The sequence below is a fragment of the Bombina bombina genome, chromosome 2 (genome assembly GCF_027579735.1).
Source record: "Bombina bombina isolate aBomBom1 chromosome 2, aBomBom1.pri, whole genome shotgun sequence".
Classification (NCBI taxonomy): Eukaryota; Metazoa; Chordata; class Amphibia; order Anura; family Bombinatoridae; genus Bombina; species Bombina bombina.
In genome coordinates this window covers 910359511-910379294 of record NC_069500.1, presented here as the reverse complement: position 1 = coordinate 910379294, position 19784 = coordinate 910359511, and the positions used below count along the sequence as shown (strand labels likewise).

Genomic DNA, 19784 nt, shown 5'->3' with positions numbered 1-19784 from the left:
AGGGTAGTCTACAGAAGGGCGCCCACACTCAAAAATAAATTGGCCCCTAGCAAAATTGTGAGAGACAAGACTATGAGCAATTATCATTTAGGCTTAAATAGGACTTTTTTAGGCAATTTCACTCCCCAAAATGGAGTGTATAAGTGCATGAAGCGTAAATGTAACATGTGTAAAACCATTAAAAATAGAACTACGACATTTTCTTCGCACCAAACAGGAGAACAATTTAAAATCATGAAGAGATTATCCTGTGAATCTACTTATGTGGTCTATTTAGTGAACTGCCTATGTGGGGCTCAATATGTAGGGCGTACGAGCCGTACCATCCGAAAACGTTGGAGCGAACACATCTATAACATCAAGAGAAAATATCTCAAACACAGTCTATCTAGACATTGCGCCTTTGTACACAAAGGTAGTGCAAAAACACTATCTATAATACCAATTGAACAAATCTCCAGAAATATTCATAATCCTCTTCTCAATCTACGTCGTAGAGAGACATACTGGATACATAAATTACATTCCTTAGTACCAGATGGTCTAAATGAATGTGTAGATTTGGCTGCCTTTGATATATGATAAGGTGATTGACATCATACTCAAGACTTCATCTATACTCAAATTGATACCCCTTGAGATCAATACGGCATCAAGTAAGGGTATTTTACCCCCTAGTTATATCCTAGGACATTGAAGGACATATCCTATTCCTCATTTCATATTAGACTGTACTCTGGTATTACAGCTACACACTGTTACAGTCGTCTCCATCTCGCATACTGATAAGGTTATTGTTGTCCCTTAGTCAACCAGAGTATAGTTAGCTCTTGTCATCTATTATTTCACATTGATATGGTTACTGTAGCCTCTAGTCATTTGGAATATAGTTTGGTCTAAACATCATTCAACCTGGTGGCCCATATATGTCATTTGAGAGATCATATAAAGATATGATAAGAATATTTATATCCACTCTAATTCTTTACTTGTCCATTTTTATATATATATATACATTGCCCAAACACCCTAAAATACAAACCTTTGAGGTATAAAATATCACCATTTAATCTTGTGAATACCTGGATTTGTAACCAACATTTGTACATCCTTTGCTTATAACATCATATATCCCAATAGCTTTTTCCATCACTCAGGGAACACAACACACCATTTAAGATAACTATAATTCATACAGAACTATTTATCACCACTACTGACTCCCTTATTAATACTTATTAATATCACACATATTATTATTACATCACCATTATCATAAGGAACTGAACACATTAATCATCATCACTACATACATTCCAACAACACCACAATATAGACAAAATTACTATATTAGTATTAGTCTATTCACATATTAATTATTTAACACCAAGTCACTTAGGTACTGGATGATTACACATATCCCATTAGTTTTATATAAGATAGTTACTAAGGAGCACTTAAACGAATACAAACATTAAATGCCTATTGTATTTAAGGAATAGGGTTTTTTAATTTTAATTTTATTTGCACCAATTATTACTTAGTAGATGTAGTATTAGCTTTGAATTAAACGTCATTCCTTTATGAGATAAGAACCTTATATAATAACACTCACATTTCCTACACTTAGAATTGAATTAAGTATTGTCTCATATGGCACATTTATTATAGAAAACACATGGTTTACAGTTCACTAAATATTATTATTTAAAGACTGATTTAATACAGTTAGTCTTTGATCGCAACACTTACATTATCACTGAACGATTAGATAAAATATAGACACCGGCTATCTACAGTTAAGGATAGTACTATCCTATTATGCAATTGCTTTTTTATTAAGTAGTGCCGTGCTGAATAAGCCTCATTATTCTGACACTAATGCAAGTGGCTAGAACACAGCCAATCATTACACTCGGCTAAATATCACATGGACCTATCAGGTGTTAGCATATAGCTTACACCTCAATACAGAGCCGAATAAGCCATTCGTTTTCTATGGCTAGACTACTGACATGCGCACTAAGCGCCACACGCACGTCATTTTAAAAAAATTCCTATAGCGCTTTAATATAAAGCAAAGCCGACTACTAAATGATTTCTAATGCGAACGGCCGCAAAAAAGCCAATCACAACATTGAATTAAGGAGCAATACTGACCTATTAGGTCACAGCTCCTCATTCGAATCAAATGTGTTATATGGTTACTATGGTCACAGCACTGACATGCGCATTAGCGCGAGGTGCACGCCATCCAGACACTCTATTGGAGATGTGTAACAACATAAAGTAAGTGATCGAGTTTAGTTAATCTAATAAACTTTTATGTATATAATAATCACTAAGAGCAAACTGAATCATGACATTGAAGGGTACAAACATGTGAAATGATCTTTATAACATTTGATTTGATTTGTACAATAAATTAAATAGATAAACAGAGAAAACAGAGTAGGAATAATTTGGATCATCAAATTGAAAGGTTTAAATATATGAAATAATGGTCATGTTATATAAACATATAAAAAAGAATAGCTAAATAAGAAATCTGATAAACACTACTTAAATGTTTAATATTGAGTATCTCTGCCATTATGTGTCATATGAATTGTCTTTAGTCCTTATCATACCACCTCTACAAGTTAAGAGGGATATTAAAAAGATGTGGAAATTGCAATTATGTGTAATAACACAAATTGTTTTTTTGGTTATAATGTGTATTTTTTTATTTTATTATATATTTTTTTGTTCCTATTTAACATACTGCATATTAATTGATTTGCTGTCAAAACAAACTTGTAACTAGGACAACTATGATGTCATAAGTCACACCCACTACAGGTGTTAGCAATTATGTTAATTGGTTTGGTTAGGTATATGTAGCAAGTGTTTGGAAATTATTTTATTAAGCCTGAGGAAACAGTCTGTGACTGAGAAACGCGTCGCTGTATTTTAATCTATATCAGTAAAGTTTTATATCTTTTTAACTCAAACACTTGCTACTGTGTCTCATTTGGATCAAAACATTGTCCATCGGACCTCTGCTGTTTGCCTCCTGTGGAAGCCTTGATACAGTCTGTTGGGTGACTACATTGACCCCATCCTGTCTGATTAGCATCAACAGAGATGCTTCACTTTTTGTGAGTATATATCTTACCACACATACTACTGCTTCTTGTATAAGACTGTACTAGGCCATATAGGCACCTTTGTGTCCCTTTGTGTTTCACTACAGAACATCTATCTCCACCCAAGAGGTCGGTCTGCTGGGTGACTGTTATAGATCCCAGACTGCTCCCACTGCACTAATTGGAGTGCTTTTAAAATTGTGAGTTTGATAGCATATAGCTCTGGAAATTGAATTCTGTGGATCAAACAATATTGGGCCATGTGGCGCATCTGTCTTTTTCTCTGTTTTTAGATTATCCTTTGGATCCAAGCCAGGTCCTCTACAGATTGCTGCCTCTTCATCACCCACCTTTATATCAAAGACTTTTCTTACACAACTTTATTATTTTATTTTATTTTGTGCTGTATTTTATTTTGTGTTGAATTTACATTTGTTAATTTTTATTGGCCTTTGGTTTATTGGTATTGACCTCCTTTGTACTTCACATCCACCATTAATATTTATACTTTATAGTGAATCTAGTGCTATTTTTTAGGGCGCCCCCTATCTCATTGTGATATATCATTGAGCCTTTATTGCAATTTATTTAAAAATAATTTTTATTAGTGTTATTATCAGTGTAGCTGTACATTCAAATGTATTTTTTATGTGTTTTGTTACACTTTTTTGACTCGTGTAGCAGTTAACCAAAGCTCTGAAGTTGCCGTAATTAATCTAACATAAATCGTGATTGCGCTCACGAGTTCCCATTTACTTTCTGCTTGTAATACAGGCAGAATTTAACAAAAACCTGATTTTGTAATTTAGTAGTATTCATTGATTGAAAACTTTATTTGTCGTATAAAATTAATTTCTATGAAGGTATTTGGAGCAATAACATGTCAAAGTGCTGTCTTGAGGGCATCCATTTTATGACTATTTGCCTAGATTTGTCAAATTCAAACTGTAGGCAGTACATATTACCTTGGTACATTTAATAAAAGGGCATCCGATTTTAAAACCTTTCCATCCACCTTACAATATTATTGTCTTTTTCCTCTATTATTATATCCACCGTGGGCTGTGCTAACCATCGTTTTGAGAATACTTAAACATGTTAGGTTTCTAACTGATGTTTTTATTTCTTTGAGAGGACTAAATTGTTAAATAAATGTGTGCCACAATTATTGGCACCCCTATGAATTCATATGAGAAAATATATTTGAAGTATATTCCCATTGATATTTTACATTTTTTAGTACACCTGGGTGACTAGGAACAGATAATTGTTCAACCATGACTTCCTGTTTCACAGGGGTATACATATGAGGTAACACATAGACCAAATTCCCTTAGTCATTCATCACAATGGGTAAGACCAAGGAATATACCTGTGATGTGAGGCAAAAGGTTTTTGAGCTGTTTTTCTGCCAGAGGACATGGACATTTTGTTAGGATACATGACATCATGGACTCCATTTAATATCGGTTGATATTTGATAAACACCTTACTGCCTCTGCCAAAAAGCTTAAAACGGGCTGTGGTTGGATCTTCCAGCAGGACAATGATCCAAAACACACATCAAAATCAACACAAAAATGGTTTACTGACCACAAAATCAAGGTCCTGACATGGCCATCCCAGTCTCCTGACTTGAACCCCATATAAAACCTGTGGGGTGAACTGACCTTGAAATTTGAAGGATCTGGAGATATTCTGTATGGAGGAATTATCTCTGATCCCTTGCCATGTATTCTCCAACCTCATCAGGCATTATAGGAGAGGACACAGAGCTGTTATCTTGGCAAAGGGGGGTAGCACAAAGTATTAAACAAAAGGGTGCCAATAATTGTGCCACACATATATTTAACACATTTTTTTTTCAAATAAACCTGTGTTGTTTGCATTTGTTTGATATCCATGAGAGCAGAGTATTTTTGTGTACTTTTTGAACAAAAATCAAAAGCCTTCCGAAGGGTGCCAATATTAGTGGAGGAGACTGTATATATGTGTGTGTGTGTATGTATATATGTGTGTATGTGTGTGTATATATATATATATATATATATATATATATATATATATGTACAGTATATGTGTATACATATATATGTGTGTGTATGTATTAAACACACATACATACAGTGCTCAGCATATATGAGTACACCCCAACAGATTTGTCAGAAAACCTTTACTTACCTTTTAGAAACAACATATTCTATGGGACACTATTCTACATAATACTCCCACAAATGCGGGCCATTGATTGCAACCAAGATTTGTTAATTTGCACCCACAGCAAAGTATTTTTCCTAACAAATTCATTCTTTTCTTTCATGTAATTGGCAAGAGTCCATGAGCTAGTGACATATGGGATACACAATCCTACCAGGAGGGGCAAAGTTTCCCAAACCTCAAAATGCCTACAAATACACCCCTCACCACACCCACAATTCAGTTTTACAAACTTTGCCTCCTATGGAGGTGGTGAAGTAAGTTTGTGCTAAGATTTCTACGTTGATATGCGCTTCTCAGCATTGTTGAAGCCCGATTCCTCTGAGTACAGCGAATGTCAGAGGGACGTGAAGGGAGTATCACCTATTGAATACGATGATTTCCCTAACGGGGGTCTTTTTCATGGGTTCTCTGTTATCGGTCATAGAGATTCATCTCCTACCTCCCTTTTCAGATCGACGATATACTCTCAAATTTACCATTGCCTCTACTAGAGAACTGTTTTAGTACTGGTTTGGCTATCTGCTATATGTGGATGGGTGTCTTTTGGTAAGTATGTTTTCATTTACTTAAGACACTCTCAGCTATGGTTTGGCACTTTATGCAAATTATATAAAGTTCTAAATATATGTATTGTACTTATATTTGCCATGAGTCAGGTTCATGTATTTCCTTCTGCAGACTGTCCGTTTCATATTTGGGAATATAAACACTTTAAGAAATTTGTTTCTTACCTGGGGTTTAGTCTTTTTTCAATTTGACTACTTTTGCATTTGCGGGTATTAGGCCCGCGGGTGCGTCAAATGTTAGACTTTTCATTTTTGGCGCGAACTTTTTGGCGCGGGAAATTACGTTTTTGACGCAACTTTGTCATTTCTGGCGTCATACGTGACATCGAGACCTTTCACACAGCGGCGTCATTAGTGACGCAAGTGTGTCATTTCCGGTCATTTTTGGCGCCAAAAAAGTTTACGTTACGTTGTGCGTCATACTTGGCGCCAATTTTTTCTTCATTATTTCAATACCCCATTGTTGTTTGCCTCCTGCTTTCTTTTCTATCAAGAGGCCTATGCTTTTGCATTTTTTCCCATTCCTGAAACTGTCATTTAAGGAAATAGATAATTTTGCTTTATATGTTGTTTTTTCTTTTACATTGAGCAAGATGTCCCAATCCGATCCTGTCTCTGAAGTTTCTGCTGGAACATTGCTGCCTGACATGGGTTCTACAAAAGCTAAGTGCATTTGTAAAATTGTAGAAATTATTCCACCGAATGTCATTTGTAATAGTTGTCATGATAAACTTTTACATGCAGATAGTGTTTCTATCAGTAATAGTACATTGCCAGTTGCAGTTCCTTCAACTTCTAATGTGCATGATATACCTGTAAATTTTAAAGAATTTGTTTCTGAATCTATTATGAAGGCTTTGTCTGCATTTCCACCTTCTAATAAACGTAAAAGGTCTTTTAAAACTTCTCATTTAGCTGATGAAATTTCAAATGACCAACAACATAATAATTCATCCTCTTCTGATGAGGATCTATCTGAAACAGAAGATCCTTCCTCAGATATTGACACTGACAAATCTACTTATTTATTTAAAATAGAGTATATGCGTTCTTTATTAAAAGAAGTGTTAATTACTTTGGATATTGAGGTAACCAGTCCTATTGACGTTCAGTCTAATAAACGTTAAATGCTGTTTTTAAACCTCCTGTGGTTTCTCCAGGTGTTTTTCCTATTCCTGAGGCTATTTCTGATATGATTTCTAGGGAATGGAATAAGCCAGGTACTTCCTTTATTCCTTCTTCAAGGTTTAAGAGATTGTATCCTTTACCAGCAAAATCTATAGAGTTTTGGGAAAAAATCCCCAAAGTTGATGGGGCTATTTCTACTCTTGCTAAACGTACTACTATTCCTATGGAAGATAGCACTTCCTTTAAGGATCCTTTAGATAGGAAGCTTGAATCTTATCTAAGGAAGGCCTATTTATATTCAGATCATCTTCTCAGACCTGCTATTTCTTTGGGTGATGTTGCGGCTGCATCAACTTTCTGGTTGGAAAATTTAGTGCAACATGAATTGGATTCTGACATATCTAGCATTGTTCGCCTTCTACAACATGCTAATCATTTTATTTGTGATGCCATTTTTGATATTATCAAAATTGATGTTAGATCCATGTCTTTAGCTGTATTAGCTAGAAGAGCTTTGTGGCTTAAATCTTGGAATGCTGATATGACATCTAAATCTAGATTACTATCTCTTTCTTTCCAAGGTAATAATTTATTTGGTTCTCAGTTGGATTCTATTATTTCAACTATCACTGGAGGAAAAGGAGTTTTTTTGCCTCAGGATAAAAAACCTAAGGGTAAATCTAAGGCTTCTAACCGTTTTCGTTCCTTTCGTCAGAATAAGGAACAAAAACTCAATCCTCCTCCCAAGGAATCTGCTTCCAGTTGGAAGCCTTCCTGAAATTGGAATAAATCCAAGCCATTTAGGAAACCAAAGTCCGCCCCTAAGTCCGCATGATGGTGCGGCCCTCATTCCAGCTCAGCTGGTAGGGGGCAGATTAAGGTTTTTCAAGGATTTTTGGATAAAATCTGTCCAAAATCATTGGATTCAGAGCATTGTCTCTCAAGGGTATCGAATAGGATTCAAAGTAAGACCTCCTGTGAGAAGATTTTTTCTCTCACACATTCCTGTAAATCCAGTAAAAGCTCAGGCTTTTCTGAAGTGTGTTTCAGACCTGGAGTCTTCAGGGGTGATCATGCCAGTTCCTCCTCAGGAACAAGGTTTGGGGTTTTATTCGAACCTATTCATTGTACCAAAGAAAGAAAATTTGTTCAGACCAGTTCTGGATCTGAAAATTTTGAATCGTTATGTAAGAGTACCAACTTTCAAGATGGTGACTATAAGGACTATTCTGCCTTTTGTTCAGCAAGGACATTATATGTCCACAATAGACTTGCAGGATGCATACCTTCATATTCCGATTCATCCAGAACACTTTCAGTTTCTGAGATTCTCTTTTCTAGACGAGCATTACCAATTTGTTGCTCTTCCATTTGGCCTAGCAACAGCTCCAAGAATCTTTTCAAAGGTTCTGGGTGCCCTATTATCTGTAATCAGAGAACAGGGTATTGCGGTGTTTCCTTATTTGGACGATATCTTGGTACTAGCTCAGTCTTTACATACTGCAGAATCTCACACGAATCAACTAGTGTTGTTTCTTCAGAAACATGGTTGGAGGATCAATTTACCAAAAAGTTTCTTGATTCCTCAGACAAGGGTCACCTTTTTAGGCTTCCAGATAGATTCAGTGTCCATGACTCTGTCTCTAACAGACAAGAGACATTTAAGATTGGTCGCAGCATGTCGGCTCCTTCAGTCTCAGTCATTCCCTTCAGTGGCTATGTGCATGGAAGTTTTAGGTCTCATGACTGCAGCATCGGACGCAATCCCCTTTGCTCGTTTTCACATGAGACCTCTACAGCTTTGTATGCTGAATCAATGGTGCAGGGATTATACAAAGATATCACAATTAATATCCTTGACTCCCAATGTACGACACTCTCTGACATGGTGGATAGATCACCATCGTTTGGTTCAAGGGGCTTCTTTTGTTCGCCCAACCTGGACTGTGATCACAACAGATGCGAGTCTTTCAGGTTGGGGAGCTGTTTGGGGGTCTCTGACAGCACAAGGGGTTTGGAAATCTCAAGAGGCGAGATTACCAATAAATATTTTAGAACTCCGTGCAATTCTCAGGGCTCTTCAGTTCTGGCCTCTACTAAAGAGAGAACCGTTCATTTGTTTTCAGACAGACAATATCACAACTGTGGCTTATGTCAATCATCAGGGTGGGACTCACAGTCCCCAAGCTATGAAAGAAGTATCTCGGATACTTGCTTGGGCGGAATCCAGCTCCTGTCTAATCTCTGCGGTGCATATCCCAGGTGTAGACAATTGGGAGGCGGATTATCTCAGCCGCCAGACTTTACATCCAGGCGAGTGGTCTCTCCATCCAGATGTGTTTTCTCAGATTGTTCAGATGTGGGGTCTTCCAGAGATAGATCTCATGGCCTCTCATCTAAACAAGAAACTTCCCAGATACCTGTCCAGGTCCAGGGATGTTCAGGCGGAAGCAGTGGATGCGCTGACACTTCCTTGGTGTTATCAACCTGCTTACATCTTCCCGCCTCTAGTTCTTCTTCCAAGAGTGATTTCCAAAATCATCATGGAACAGTCTTTTGTGTTGCTGGTGGCTCCAGCATGGCCACACAGGTTTTGGTATGCGTATCTGGTTCGGATGTCCAGTTGCCCGCCTTGGCCACTTCCGTTACGGCCGGACCTACTATCTCAAGGTCCGTTTTTCCATCAGGATCTCAAATCATTAAATTTGAAGGTATGGAAATTGAACGCTTAGTTCTAAGTCATAGAGGTTTCTCTGATTCAGTGATTAATACTATGTTACAAGCTCGTAAATCTGTCTCTAGAAAGATTTATTATAGAGTTTGGAAGACTTACATTTCATGGTGTTCTTCTCATAATTTCTCCTGGCATTCTTTTAGAATTCCTAGAATTTTGCAGTTTCTTCAGGATGGTTTGGATAAGGGTTTGTCTGCAAGTTCCTTGAAAGGACAAATCTCCGCTCTTTCTGTTTTATTTCATAGAAAAATTGCTATACCTCCTGATATACACTGTTTTGTACTGGCTTTAGTTCGTATTAAGCCTGTCATTAAGTCAATTTCTCCTCGCTCCTCCATTTGAACCTATGCATTCTTTGGACATTAAACTACTTTCTTGGAAAGTGTTGTTCCTTTTGGCTATCTCTTCTGCTAGAAGAGTTTCTGAGCTATCTGCTCTTTCTTGTGAGTCTCCTTTTCTGATTTTTCATCAGGATAAGGCAGTTTTGCGGACTTCTTTTCAATTTTTACCTAAGGTTGTGAATTCTAACAATATTAGTAGAGAAATTGTTGTCCCTTCTTTATGTCCTAATCCTAAGAATTCTTTGGAGAAATCCTTACATTCTTTGGATGTGGTAAGAGCTTTGAAATATTATGTGGAAGCTACTAAAAATTTCAGGAAGACTTCTAGTCTATTTGTTTTATTTTCTGGTCCTAGGAAAGGTCAGAAAGCTTCTGCTATTTCCTTGGCTTCTTGGTTGAAACTTTTGATTCATCAAGCTTATTTGGAGTCGGGTCAAACCCCGCCTCAGAGAATTACAGCTCATTCTACTAGATCAGTCTCCACTTCATGGGCTTTTAAGAATGAAGCTTCAGTTGATCAGATTTGCAAAGCAGCAACTTGGTCTTCTTTGCATACATTTACTAAATTCTACCATTTTGATGTATTTGCTTCTTCGGAAGCAGTTTTTGGTAGAAAAGTTCTTCAGGCAGCTGTTTCAGTTTGATTCTTCTGCTTTTTGATTTAAGTTTTTTTCTTTCAAAAGTGAAAATAACTTATTTTTGGGTTGTGGATTATTTTCTCAGCGGAATATGGCTGTTTTTTGTTTTATTCCCTCCCTCTCTAGTGACTCTTGAGTGGAAGACTCCACATCTTGGGTATTGATATCCCATATGTCACTAGCTCATGGACTCTTGCCAATTACATGAAAGAAAACATAATTTATGTAAGAACTTACCTGATAAATTCATTTCTTTCATATTGGCAAGAGTCCATGAGGCCCACCCTTTTTATGGTGGTTATGATTTTTTTGTATAAAGCACAATTATTTCCAAATTTCCTTTGTTGATGCTTTCTACTCCTTTCTTTATCACCCCACTGCTTGGCTATTCGTTAAACTGAATTGTGGGTGTGGTGAGGGGTGTATTTGTAGGCATTTTGAGGTTTGGGAAACTTTGCCCCTCCTGGTAGGATTGTGTATCCCATATGTCACTAGCTCATGGACTCTTGCCAATATGAAAGAAATGAATTTATCAGGTAAGTTCTTACATAAATTATGTTTTTTTATTATTTTATTGAAGCTTAATATTAATTCATTTGAGAATACCAAACGATTACATAATGACATATCACAAACATCATCTACGCTTTTTCACATAAATGGAAAAAAAAAAAAGAGAAAGACGAAAACATAATACAGTGGTTATCAATAGACTCCACTTGGTCATTTGGAACATTGAAAATAAAGAATCGGTTCTTAACTCCTAAAAGGAAGAACCATATAAAGTGACACTTGCCATGTAACAACATTTAAGACTATTGTAAAGCACAAATAGAGGAGTTGTTGTATTCAATACAGAATATGCGAATAGTAGCACTAAACTTACATGCATTACCCACCAAACAGCGAGAGAGAAGGGAGAGAGGGAAGAAAAAAAAAAGAAAAAATGAGGGAAAGGGGGGAGGGGAAGGAAAAAGGGTTTTAACTCCTTCTTTGCCAGTCGCCTGGGAAAAAACTCTAATTATCTGTTGGTTAAACTAATGTGATTTCTTAAAAGAAGAGACCATCTGGATTTGAACTTCTAGAGGAAGAGAGAAAATAAGTTTCTCCCATTTTAGAAAGAAACGTTTTATCTCTTTTTCATTATATATCTTCAGGCCGAATTGTTCCAGAGTCATTTGATTTTGCAGCATATTCAAAAATTCAGAAAATTTGAGCCCAGATCTACTTTTCATATTTTTCATCAAATTCGTTTAAGACCATGTTACACCCCAATGAAAGCCATAGGAGCAAAGCTAAATGTCTGACAACAGATTCCTAATTAACAAGAATTTAACTACAGGTGAGTCTAATTATTCATTAAACAGGTGTCCAGCAGACAGTAGATTATAAAAGGGCGTTACTTACCAAAGAAAACCCCTTCTCATGTCATGCTGTGAGCAATGGCACCCCATGGAAGAGAAATGTCACAAGGCCTGAGAAAGAAAATAATTTCTTTACACAAGAAAGGTGAAGGCTACAAGAAGATCAGCAAAGCTTTACTTATCAGTCAAACTACTGTAGCAAAAGTGATGAAAAATGTAACAAAGATGGAACTGCAACCATCTCACAGAGCCGTCCAGGCCGTCCATGGAAGTTAACACCTTGACAAGAGCGTCTTCTGATGAGAAGGGTTAAAGAAAATCAGTATGCAAGTTCATTGCAGTTAGCTAAATAAGTAAAAAGCCAAACTGGGGTGATTGTTTCCTGTGACACAATACGGCATACACTGCAGAAGAATGACATGCATGGGTGTCGTCCACGAAGGAAGCCTCTCCTAAAGCCCATGCACAAAAATGCTTGCCTAGAATTTGCCAGGACACATGCTGAATAAGAAGACTACTGGGACTCTGTACTCTGGAGTGATGAGACCAAGATAAATGTTTTTGGAACTGATGGCTTCAAAACTATATGACGTCGCAAAGGTGAAGAGTACAATGAAAAATGCATGGTGCCTACAGTGAAACATGGTGGTGGCAGTGTCCTTCTGTAGGGCTGCATGAGTGCTGCTGGTGTTGGGGAGCTCCATTTCATTGATGGTATCATGAATTCACAGATATTGAAAGAGAAGACGCTACCATCACTCCGTGCCATTTTTCCAACATGACAATGATCCAAAACGCACATCTAAGTCCACTGTTGCATTTTTTAAGAACAGACTGAACGTGATGCAGTGGCCAAGTATGTCTCCTGATCTGAACCCAATCAAACACCTATGGGGAATTCAGAAGAGACAAGTTGAGCATCATTCTCCATCCAGCATCCAGGAAAAATATAGATGTTGCAATATGTTGCCAACTTGTTGATTCCATGCCTAGAAGACATGGTACTGTCCTTACAAATTTATAGAGGTCATACAAAATACTAGATGTAGTAGTTTTTGTTGTTGGGGTGTATTCATTTATGCATCGCCTACTTTGAGTAAACCTGACAATTTTGTAATCTAAGTTATATTATTAACCTTACTTTCATGTAATGAGCTAAACAAATGTTCCATAAAACTCAGTTTTGTCAAAATTCTGAAAATTGTTCGTGTATTCATTGAGATATTGATTAAAATCTTACTTTTCAAAAGGGGTGTACTCATTTATGCTGAGCACTGTGTGTATGTATGTATATATATATCATGGCAACAAAAAACACTTACTGGGTCTTTAAAAAATAACAAATCTCAATTTATTAGAACATAGTGACGTTTCGGGGAGGTTATTCCCGTCCTCAGACCATATATATATATATATATATATATATATATATATATATATATATATATGTAAACAAAGTCAGATGCACTCTCAGGTCTTTTCAATAGATTCTTTAATGGAACGTTTTCGGGGTTCACAACCCCTTCATCAGCATCAACAAATAAACAAATGTCACACAATTTATAGTGTTTCAAACAGTGTCTCACCAAACAAGTGTTACTCCCAAAAGTGCGCCAAAATATCGAGTGTGGAACGCATCTTGCGTTCCACTGTGATCATGTCTACCGGAAGTGATGCCACTTCCGGTTTTGCGGCATGACAAAAACATGTAAGCAACATTGCTTACATGTTTTTGTCATGCCACAAAACCGGAAGTGGCATCACTTCCGGTAGACATGATCACAGTGGAACGCAAGATGCGTTCCACACTCGATATTTTGGCGCACTTTTGGGAGTAACACTTGTTTGGTGAGACACTGTTTGAAACACTATAAATTGTGTGATATTTGTTTATTTGTTGATGCTGATGAAGGGGTTGTGAACCCCGAAAACGTTCCATTAAAGAATCTATTGAAAAGACCTGAGAGTGCATCTGACTTTGTTTACTCATATTGCTTATATTTGCACCCAGGCGGTTGCCTCTTGGTGGGCTGAGCTGGAAATTGCTTGAATATATATATATATATATATATATATATATATATATATATATATATATATATATATATATAGGGTCATGTGGTTTTCAGAGGGGGTGCAGGGCCAGGGTATCTGATCTGATGCATAATGTAGGTATGTGACAGTGAGTCTGCAGGGCTATAGGGTCTGATCTGAACTCTCTATTGTGCATATGACTAACAGGAAATAAAGAGTAAGGAGTCTAAGCACTAGTCTCATGTGGTTTGTGGATGTCAGTGGGGTCATATGGACAGGGGGTCTTTATGTGGAGATAAGACTCTCAAAGAGGTTCCAGGGCAAGGGAATATCATGCTTTTTGTGGCTATAGCCTTAGGGCTGGCAAAAAAAAACCTGCATGATAATTTGAGTGTGATATGAAGTTTGTTAGAAAGTGCAGAAACCATACAGTTAGATAATATCACCACTGAAAAGTATAATGGAAAATGAGATGAATAATTTGAGCTGTTTGGCAGTTTTAGGGTTACTTATGGAAATGCTGTGTGTTACTGGGTTGTGTAAAGTCTACTTATGTGACTAACATGATTGCCAGGGAGCAATGGTACACAGAGGAGGGAAGAGGAAACTCTATAACCAGTGTGAGCAGAGCCACAGAATAGAGCAGTACTAGTAACTAGGTGAAGTACACTGTTTTAGATGTGCTGTTGGAGGGTGGAGTTTGGTGCACAGCATAATAGGAGGCAGCTGAGAGACTGCAGAGTTATGTGCTGGAGCCTGGAGTGAGGTGTGTGTAGTATAAATATTGATGGCAGAAGACAGGATATATCAGTGGTGAGGCAATGCAGGGGTTGATAAATGCTTCTGTGGTAAAATGCACTTGATTTATGATAAAGTTAAAGGGACAGTCTAGGCCAAAATAAACTTTCATGATTCAGATAGAGCATGTAATTTTAAACAATTTTCCAATTTACTTTTATCACCAATTTTGCTTTGTTCTCTTGTTATTCTTAGTTGAAAGCTAAACCTAGGAGGTTCATATGCTAATTTCTTAGACCTTGAAGCCCACCTCTTTCAGATTGCATTTGAACAGTTTTTCACCACTAGAGGGTGTTAGTTCACGTATTTCATATAGATAACACTGTGCTCGTGCACGAGAAGTTATCTGGGAGCAGGCACTGATTGGCTAGACTGCAAGTCTGTCAAAAGAACTGAAAAAAGGGGCAGTTTGCAGAGGCTTAGATACAAGATAATCACAGAGGTTAAAAGTGTATTATTATAACTGTGTTAGTTATGCAAAACTGCGAAATGGGTAATAAAGGGATTATCTATCTTTTAAAACAATACAAATTCTGGTGTAGACTGTCCCTTTAAGCAATATGAAAAATAAAAATGGTGCTGAAACGATTTTGTGGCAATACTGATGTGAAATAAACAGAACAGCACCACCTACTGGTCAACCTGAATAACACGTGTCTTAATGCTAAGAATTCAAGGGATAGTAAACACCAAAAATGTTATTGTTTAAAAAGATAAATAATCCCTTTATTTACTATTCCCCCAGTTTTGCATAGCCAGCACTGTTATGGAAATATACTTTTTACCTCTGTAATTACCTTGTATCTATGCTTCTGCAGACTGCCTCCTTATCTCAGATCTTTTGACAGACTTGCATTTCAGGCAATTAATGCTGGCTCCACGTGCATGAACATAATGTTATTTATATGAAACACATGAACTAAAGCCCTCTAGCTTTGAAAAACTGTCAAATGCGTTCAGATAAGAGGCAGCCTTCAAGGGGGTGTAGAAATTAAAAAGGTCATGAAAACTTTTTGAAAAGTATCCAGAAAATGGATTGTGGTCACCAAGAAATTTTTAGCTCCATTTGAAATATAGTTTGTTTGTTTTTTCTGGGGGAGGGGGTGGTTGGCAAGCCAAAAACACATTCATGTTTCTGAAAAGCACCCGAAAAACCTGCTATTGTGTTTGTGTCTATACTAAAACTGCCCTTCTTTAACTGAAAACCCACTGAAAAAATGGATACAATTAAACTAAAACTATAAATAAAACCCATTCAAAGTCAAATGATTTTTTTTAACACTCTAAACAAATGCTAATAAAAATAAATAATTGGAATGTGCATTAATTCGGGCTTCGTTATTCATTAGTGAAACTAAGCTTGAAAATGGCTACGGTCTGTGGCATTAGTCTGTTTTTGGCGCCTCATATATTTGCGAAAAAGTGCAGCACACAGCTATCTGTGTGCACTGATATTTATGTGTTTCACTTTTTTCAAATATATCTGACGACCAAAATAGCAAGTTGCCATAGATGCAGACATTTACAGGCTGAAATTCACTAAAGAATAACTAAGCGGTAGCCCAAAATAACGCACATGCTTAGTAAGTAAACTACTTTTAAGTAAACTTTACTTCTGTCAAATTTGCTTTTTTTTCTTGGCATCCTTTGTTGAAGAATATGCTCAGGAGCAGCAATGCACTACTGTGAATAGCTGAACTCATTAGGTGAGCCAATGACAAGAGGCATATTTGTGCAGCCTGAGCCACCAATCAGAAGCTGGCTCCCAGTAGTGTACTGCTGCTCTTGAGTTTACTTGGGTAGACTGTTCAACAAAGAATAACACGTGAACAAAGCAAATTTAGTAATAAATTGGAAAGTTGTTTAAAATTGCAAGCTCTATACAAATCATGAAAGATTAAATGTGTCCCTTATCAGTTGTGTTTGATTTGTGTTTCAGAAAAGGTCATACGGATGCTGAAATTGAGGCCATTTTTGCTAAATATGATCAAGATGGAGACCAAGAACTCACCGAGCATGAACACCAGCAGATGCGAGATGACTTGGAAAAAGAGAGGGTGAGAAGCCATTTTATTTATTGTATGTTCCATATTGTAATGTAGATCCATATTGCACTGAGATCTTCATTAACATATGTTAGTAACTAGGCACTGTATTAACAAAAGATCTGCATAAAAATAAATGTTTTATGGTCACGTAAACTATAATTTGCTTTCACAATTTTGGAGGGTTTTGAAATTTCAAAACACTTAAAGCATAAACCCCTTGAAAAGCCTTATCTCATTTGCTTTGGCAAGTTACAGTCACATGTAACTAAGCTCCAATGTTGATTAGACAGTCACTTTTTAGAATATTGCTGGGTCATGGTTCTAGATCTTGCAGGATACACTCCACATAATTCATTACACATTAAAGTAATTTTATATATGCATAATATAATTCCATAACTAATACTTCATTGCAAAAAAGGGGAAAATATAAAACTGTAATTGTGGTAGCAAAATTAACACTGACACAGTCCTTGTAAATCCCTTTTGAGGGTTGTTTACCTTATTAGGTACAGATATGCTCTGATCAAGCAATCACTGTACATAATGTTGCAGGGTTCGGTTTCTGAAGTATGCATCATTTTAAGAATTTAATTACAGAACTGTTCTAAGCATAATTAAGAATTTTAAAGGAAAATAAATATTGAGCTCAGTGTCTCTTTAATGGGACAGTAAACACCTTGAGATTTTTTTTCTATAAAATGTTTAGTGGCGTGTGATGAAACAACTTATTTATTTTGCCCTCTTTCCTTGTAAAACTGAAAAATTTAGCAATTTCTAATTTTCAGAACTTGAAATGCACCATGCACCTTGAGTATATTATTGTTTTATTATCGGTTATTTGTAGAGCGCCAACAGATTCCGCAGCGCTATAAACATAGGCAGAATACAAGGAAACCTTTATAGGGATCAAACGGGTAGAGGGCCCTGCCAAGAGTCGCACTGTTGTAGTCGGCTCTTAAAGGGACAGTCAACACCAGAATTTTTGTTGTTTAAAAAGATAGATAATCCCTTTTATTACCCTTTCCCCAGTTTTGCACAAACCAACACAGTTATATTAATACACTTTTTACTTCTGTGACTAACTTGTATCTAAGCATCTTCTGACTGCCCCTAATCACATGACTTTTAGTTATTATCTATTGACTTGCATTTTAGCCAATTAGTGCAGTGTCTGCCACTAGCCACGAGCGTGATCACAATGCTATCTATATGGCCTACATGAGCTTGTTCTCCCCTGCTGTGAAAAGTAAATAAAATAGAGGCGGCCTTCAAGGGCTTAGAAATTATCATATGTGCTTTCCTAGGTTTGCTTTCAACTAGAATACCAAGAGAACAAAGCAAAATTGTTGATAAAAGTAAATTGGAAAGTTGTTTAAAATGACATGCCCTATTTGAAAAATGAAAGTTTTTTTTTGGACTTGATTGTCCCTTTAAGAAGGTGATCTACAAACAGCTGGGCTCTTAGGCTTATGTGCTAAGGGGGTTCAAGGGGATAGCAATGGAGGAGAGGAACTGGTATACAGAAAGGTTAGTGTAGGTTATATGTATCCCTGAATAGTAGAGTCTTTAGGGAGCGCTTTAAGCTTTCAAAACTAGGCGAAAGTCTTGTGGAGTGAGGCAGAAAGATCCACAAGATGGAAGCCAGTCTGGAGAAGTCCTGTAAATGGGAGTGTGAGGCGGTAACAAGAGAGGAGAAGAGTAGGAGGTCGTGAGCAGAGTGAATGGGACGGGAGGGAGAGTATCTGGAGACAAGGTCTGAGATATAGAGGGGAGCAGTGCAGTTGAGGGCTTTGTATGTCAGAGTGAGAATGTTGTGTTTAATCCTGGAGGCAAGAGGAATTGACAGAGGGATTGACAGAGAGGTGCAGCAGATGAAGAGCAACGTGTAAGGAAGATGCGTCTGGCAGAGGTGTTCATTATGGATTGTAAAGGAGCTAGGCTAGAGAGTTGCAGTAATCAAGGCGGGAAAGGATGAGAGAGTGGATTAAAATCTTAGTTGTCTTGTGTAAGGAAATGTCTGTTAGAGATGTTTTTAAGGTGGAAAGCACAGGATTTAGCCAAGGATTGAATGTGAGGAGTGAAAGAAAGATCTGAGTCAAATGTGACCCAAAGACATCGGACATGCTGGGTAGGGGTAATGATGGAGTTGTCGACAGTTATAGAGAGATTGGGGGTGTAGATTTTTGAATAAGGGAGAGTATACTGCATATACGTCCCTAATTGACTTTATGAGATAACGACTGCAAATCAATGCATTTTATACTAACTTTATGACAGAACCTATCCTTGTTGTCTGACGACTAAAGCCCAGATTGGCTCCTCCAAATAAGGAAAATGAGTTTGGCTTTTAAAAACCAACTGCAGTAAAAAGTGTTAATTTGTTGTAAAAACATTAAGACTTGGCTGATATGTTATTCTATAGCTACACAGAAATGTATTGTAATTACAAGGTGTTTACTGTCCTTATTAATACAACAATGTGTTTAGATTATGTCTTTAATAGTAGTATTGTTTTTCCTAGAGCGTGTATATTTTGTTTGATAGCCCTCTAGCAAGCTGTAGTTTTTGCCCTTGTCTGGAGAAGCCTGAAACAGAATTCGCTTACCATCCATTAATATACATTATATAAGTTAATTTTACATAGTTCCTTTAATAATGGAACTATTTCATATGAGGGCCACCTCCTATATGTTTCTGAATCTGTGTTTATATCAGTGACGTGCAGTGATAGGAGGCAGGGGAGGCATCGCCTCCCCTGTGAAATCATAGAAAATAAGTTTTT

General features: G+C 37.0%; 1 protein-coding gene across 2 annotated transcripts in view; it reads left to right on the top strand.

The window, feature by feature from the left end:
- Positions 1–19784, top strand: part of PKD2 (polycystin 2, transient receptor potential cation channel) — a 152183-nt gene that overhangs the window by 100133 nt on the left and 32266 nt on the right. For both annotated transcript variants that reach the window (XM_053703304.1, XM_053703303.1), the window contains exon 12: positions 16891–17008. In XM_053703304.1, coding sequence (XP_053559279.1) covers positions 16891–17008 — 118 coding nt within the window. The remainder of the gene's footprint in view (positions 1–16890; positions 17009–19784) is intronic.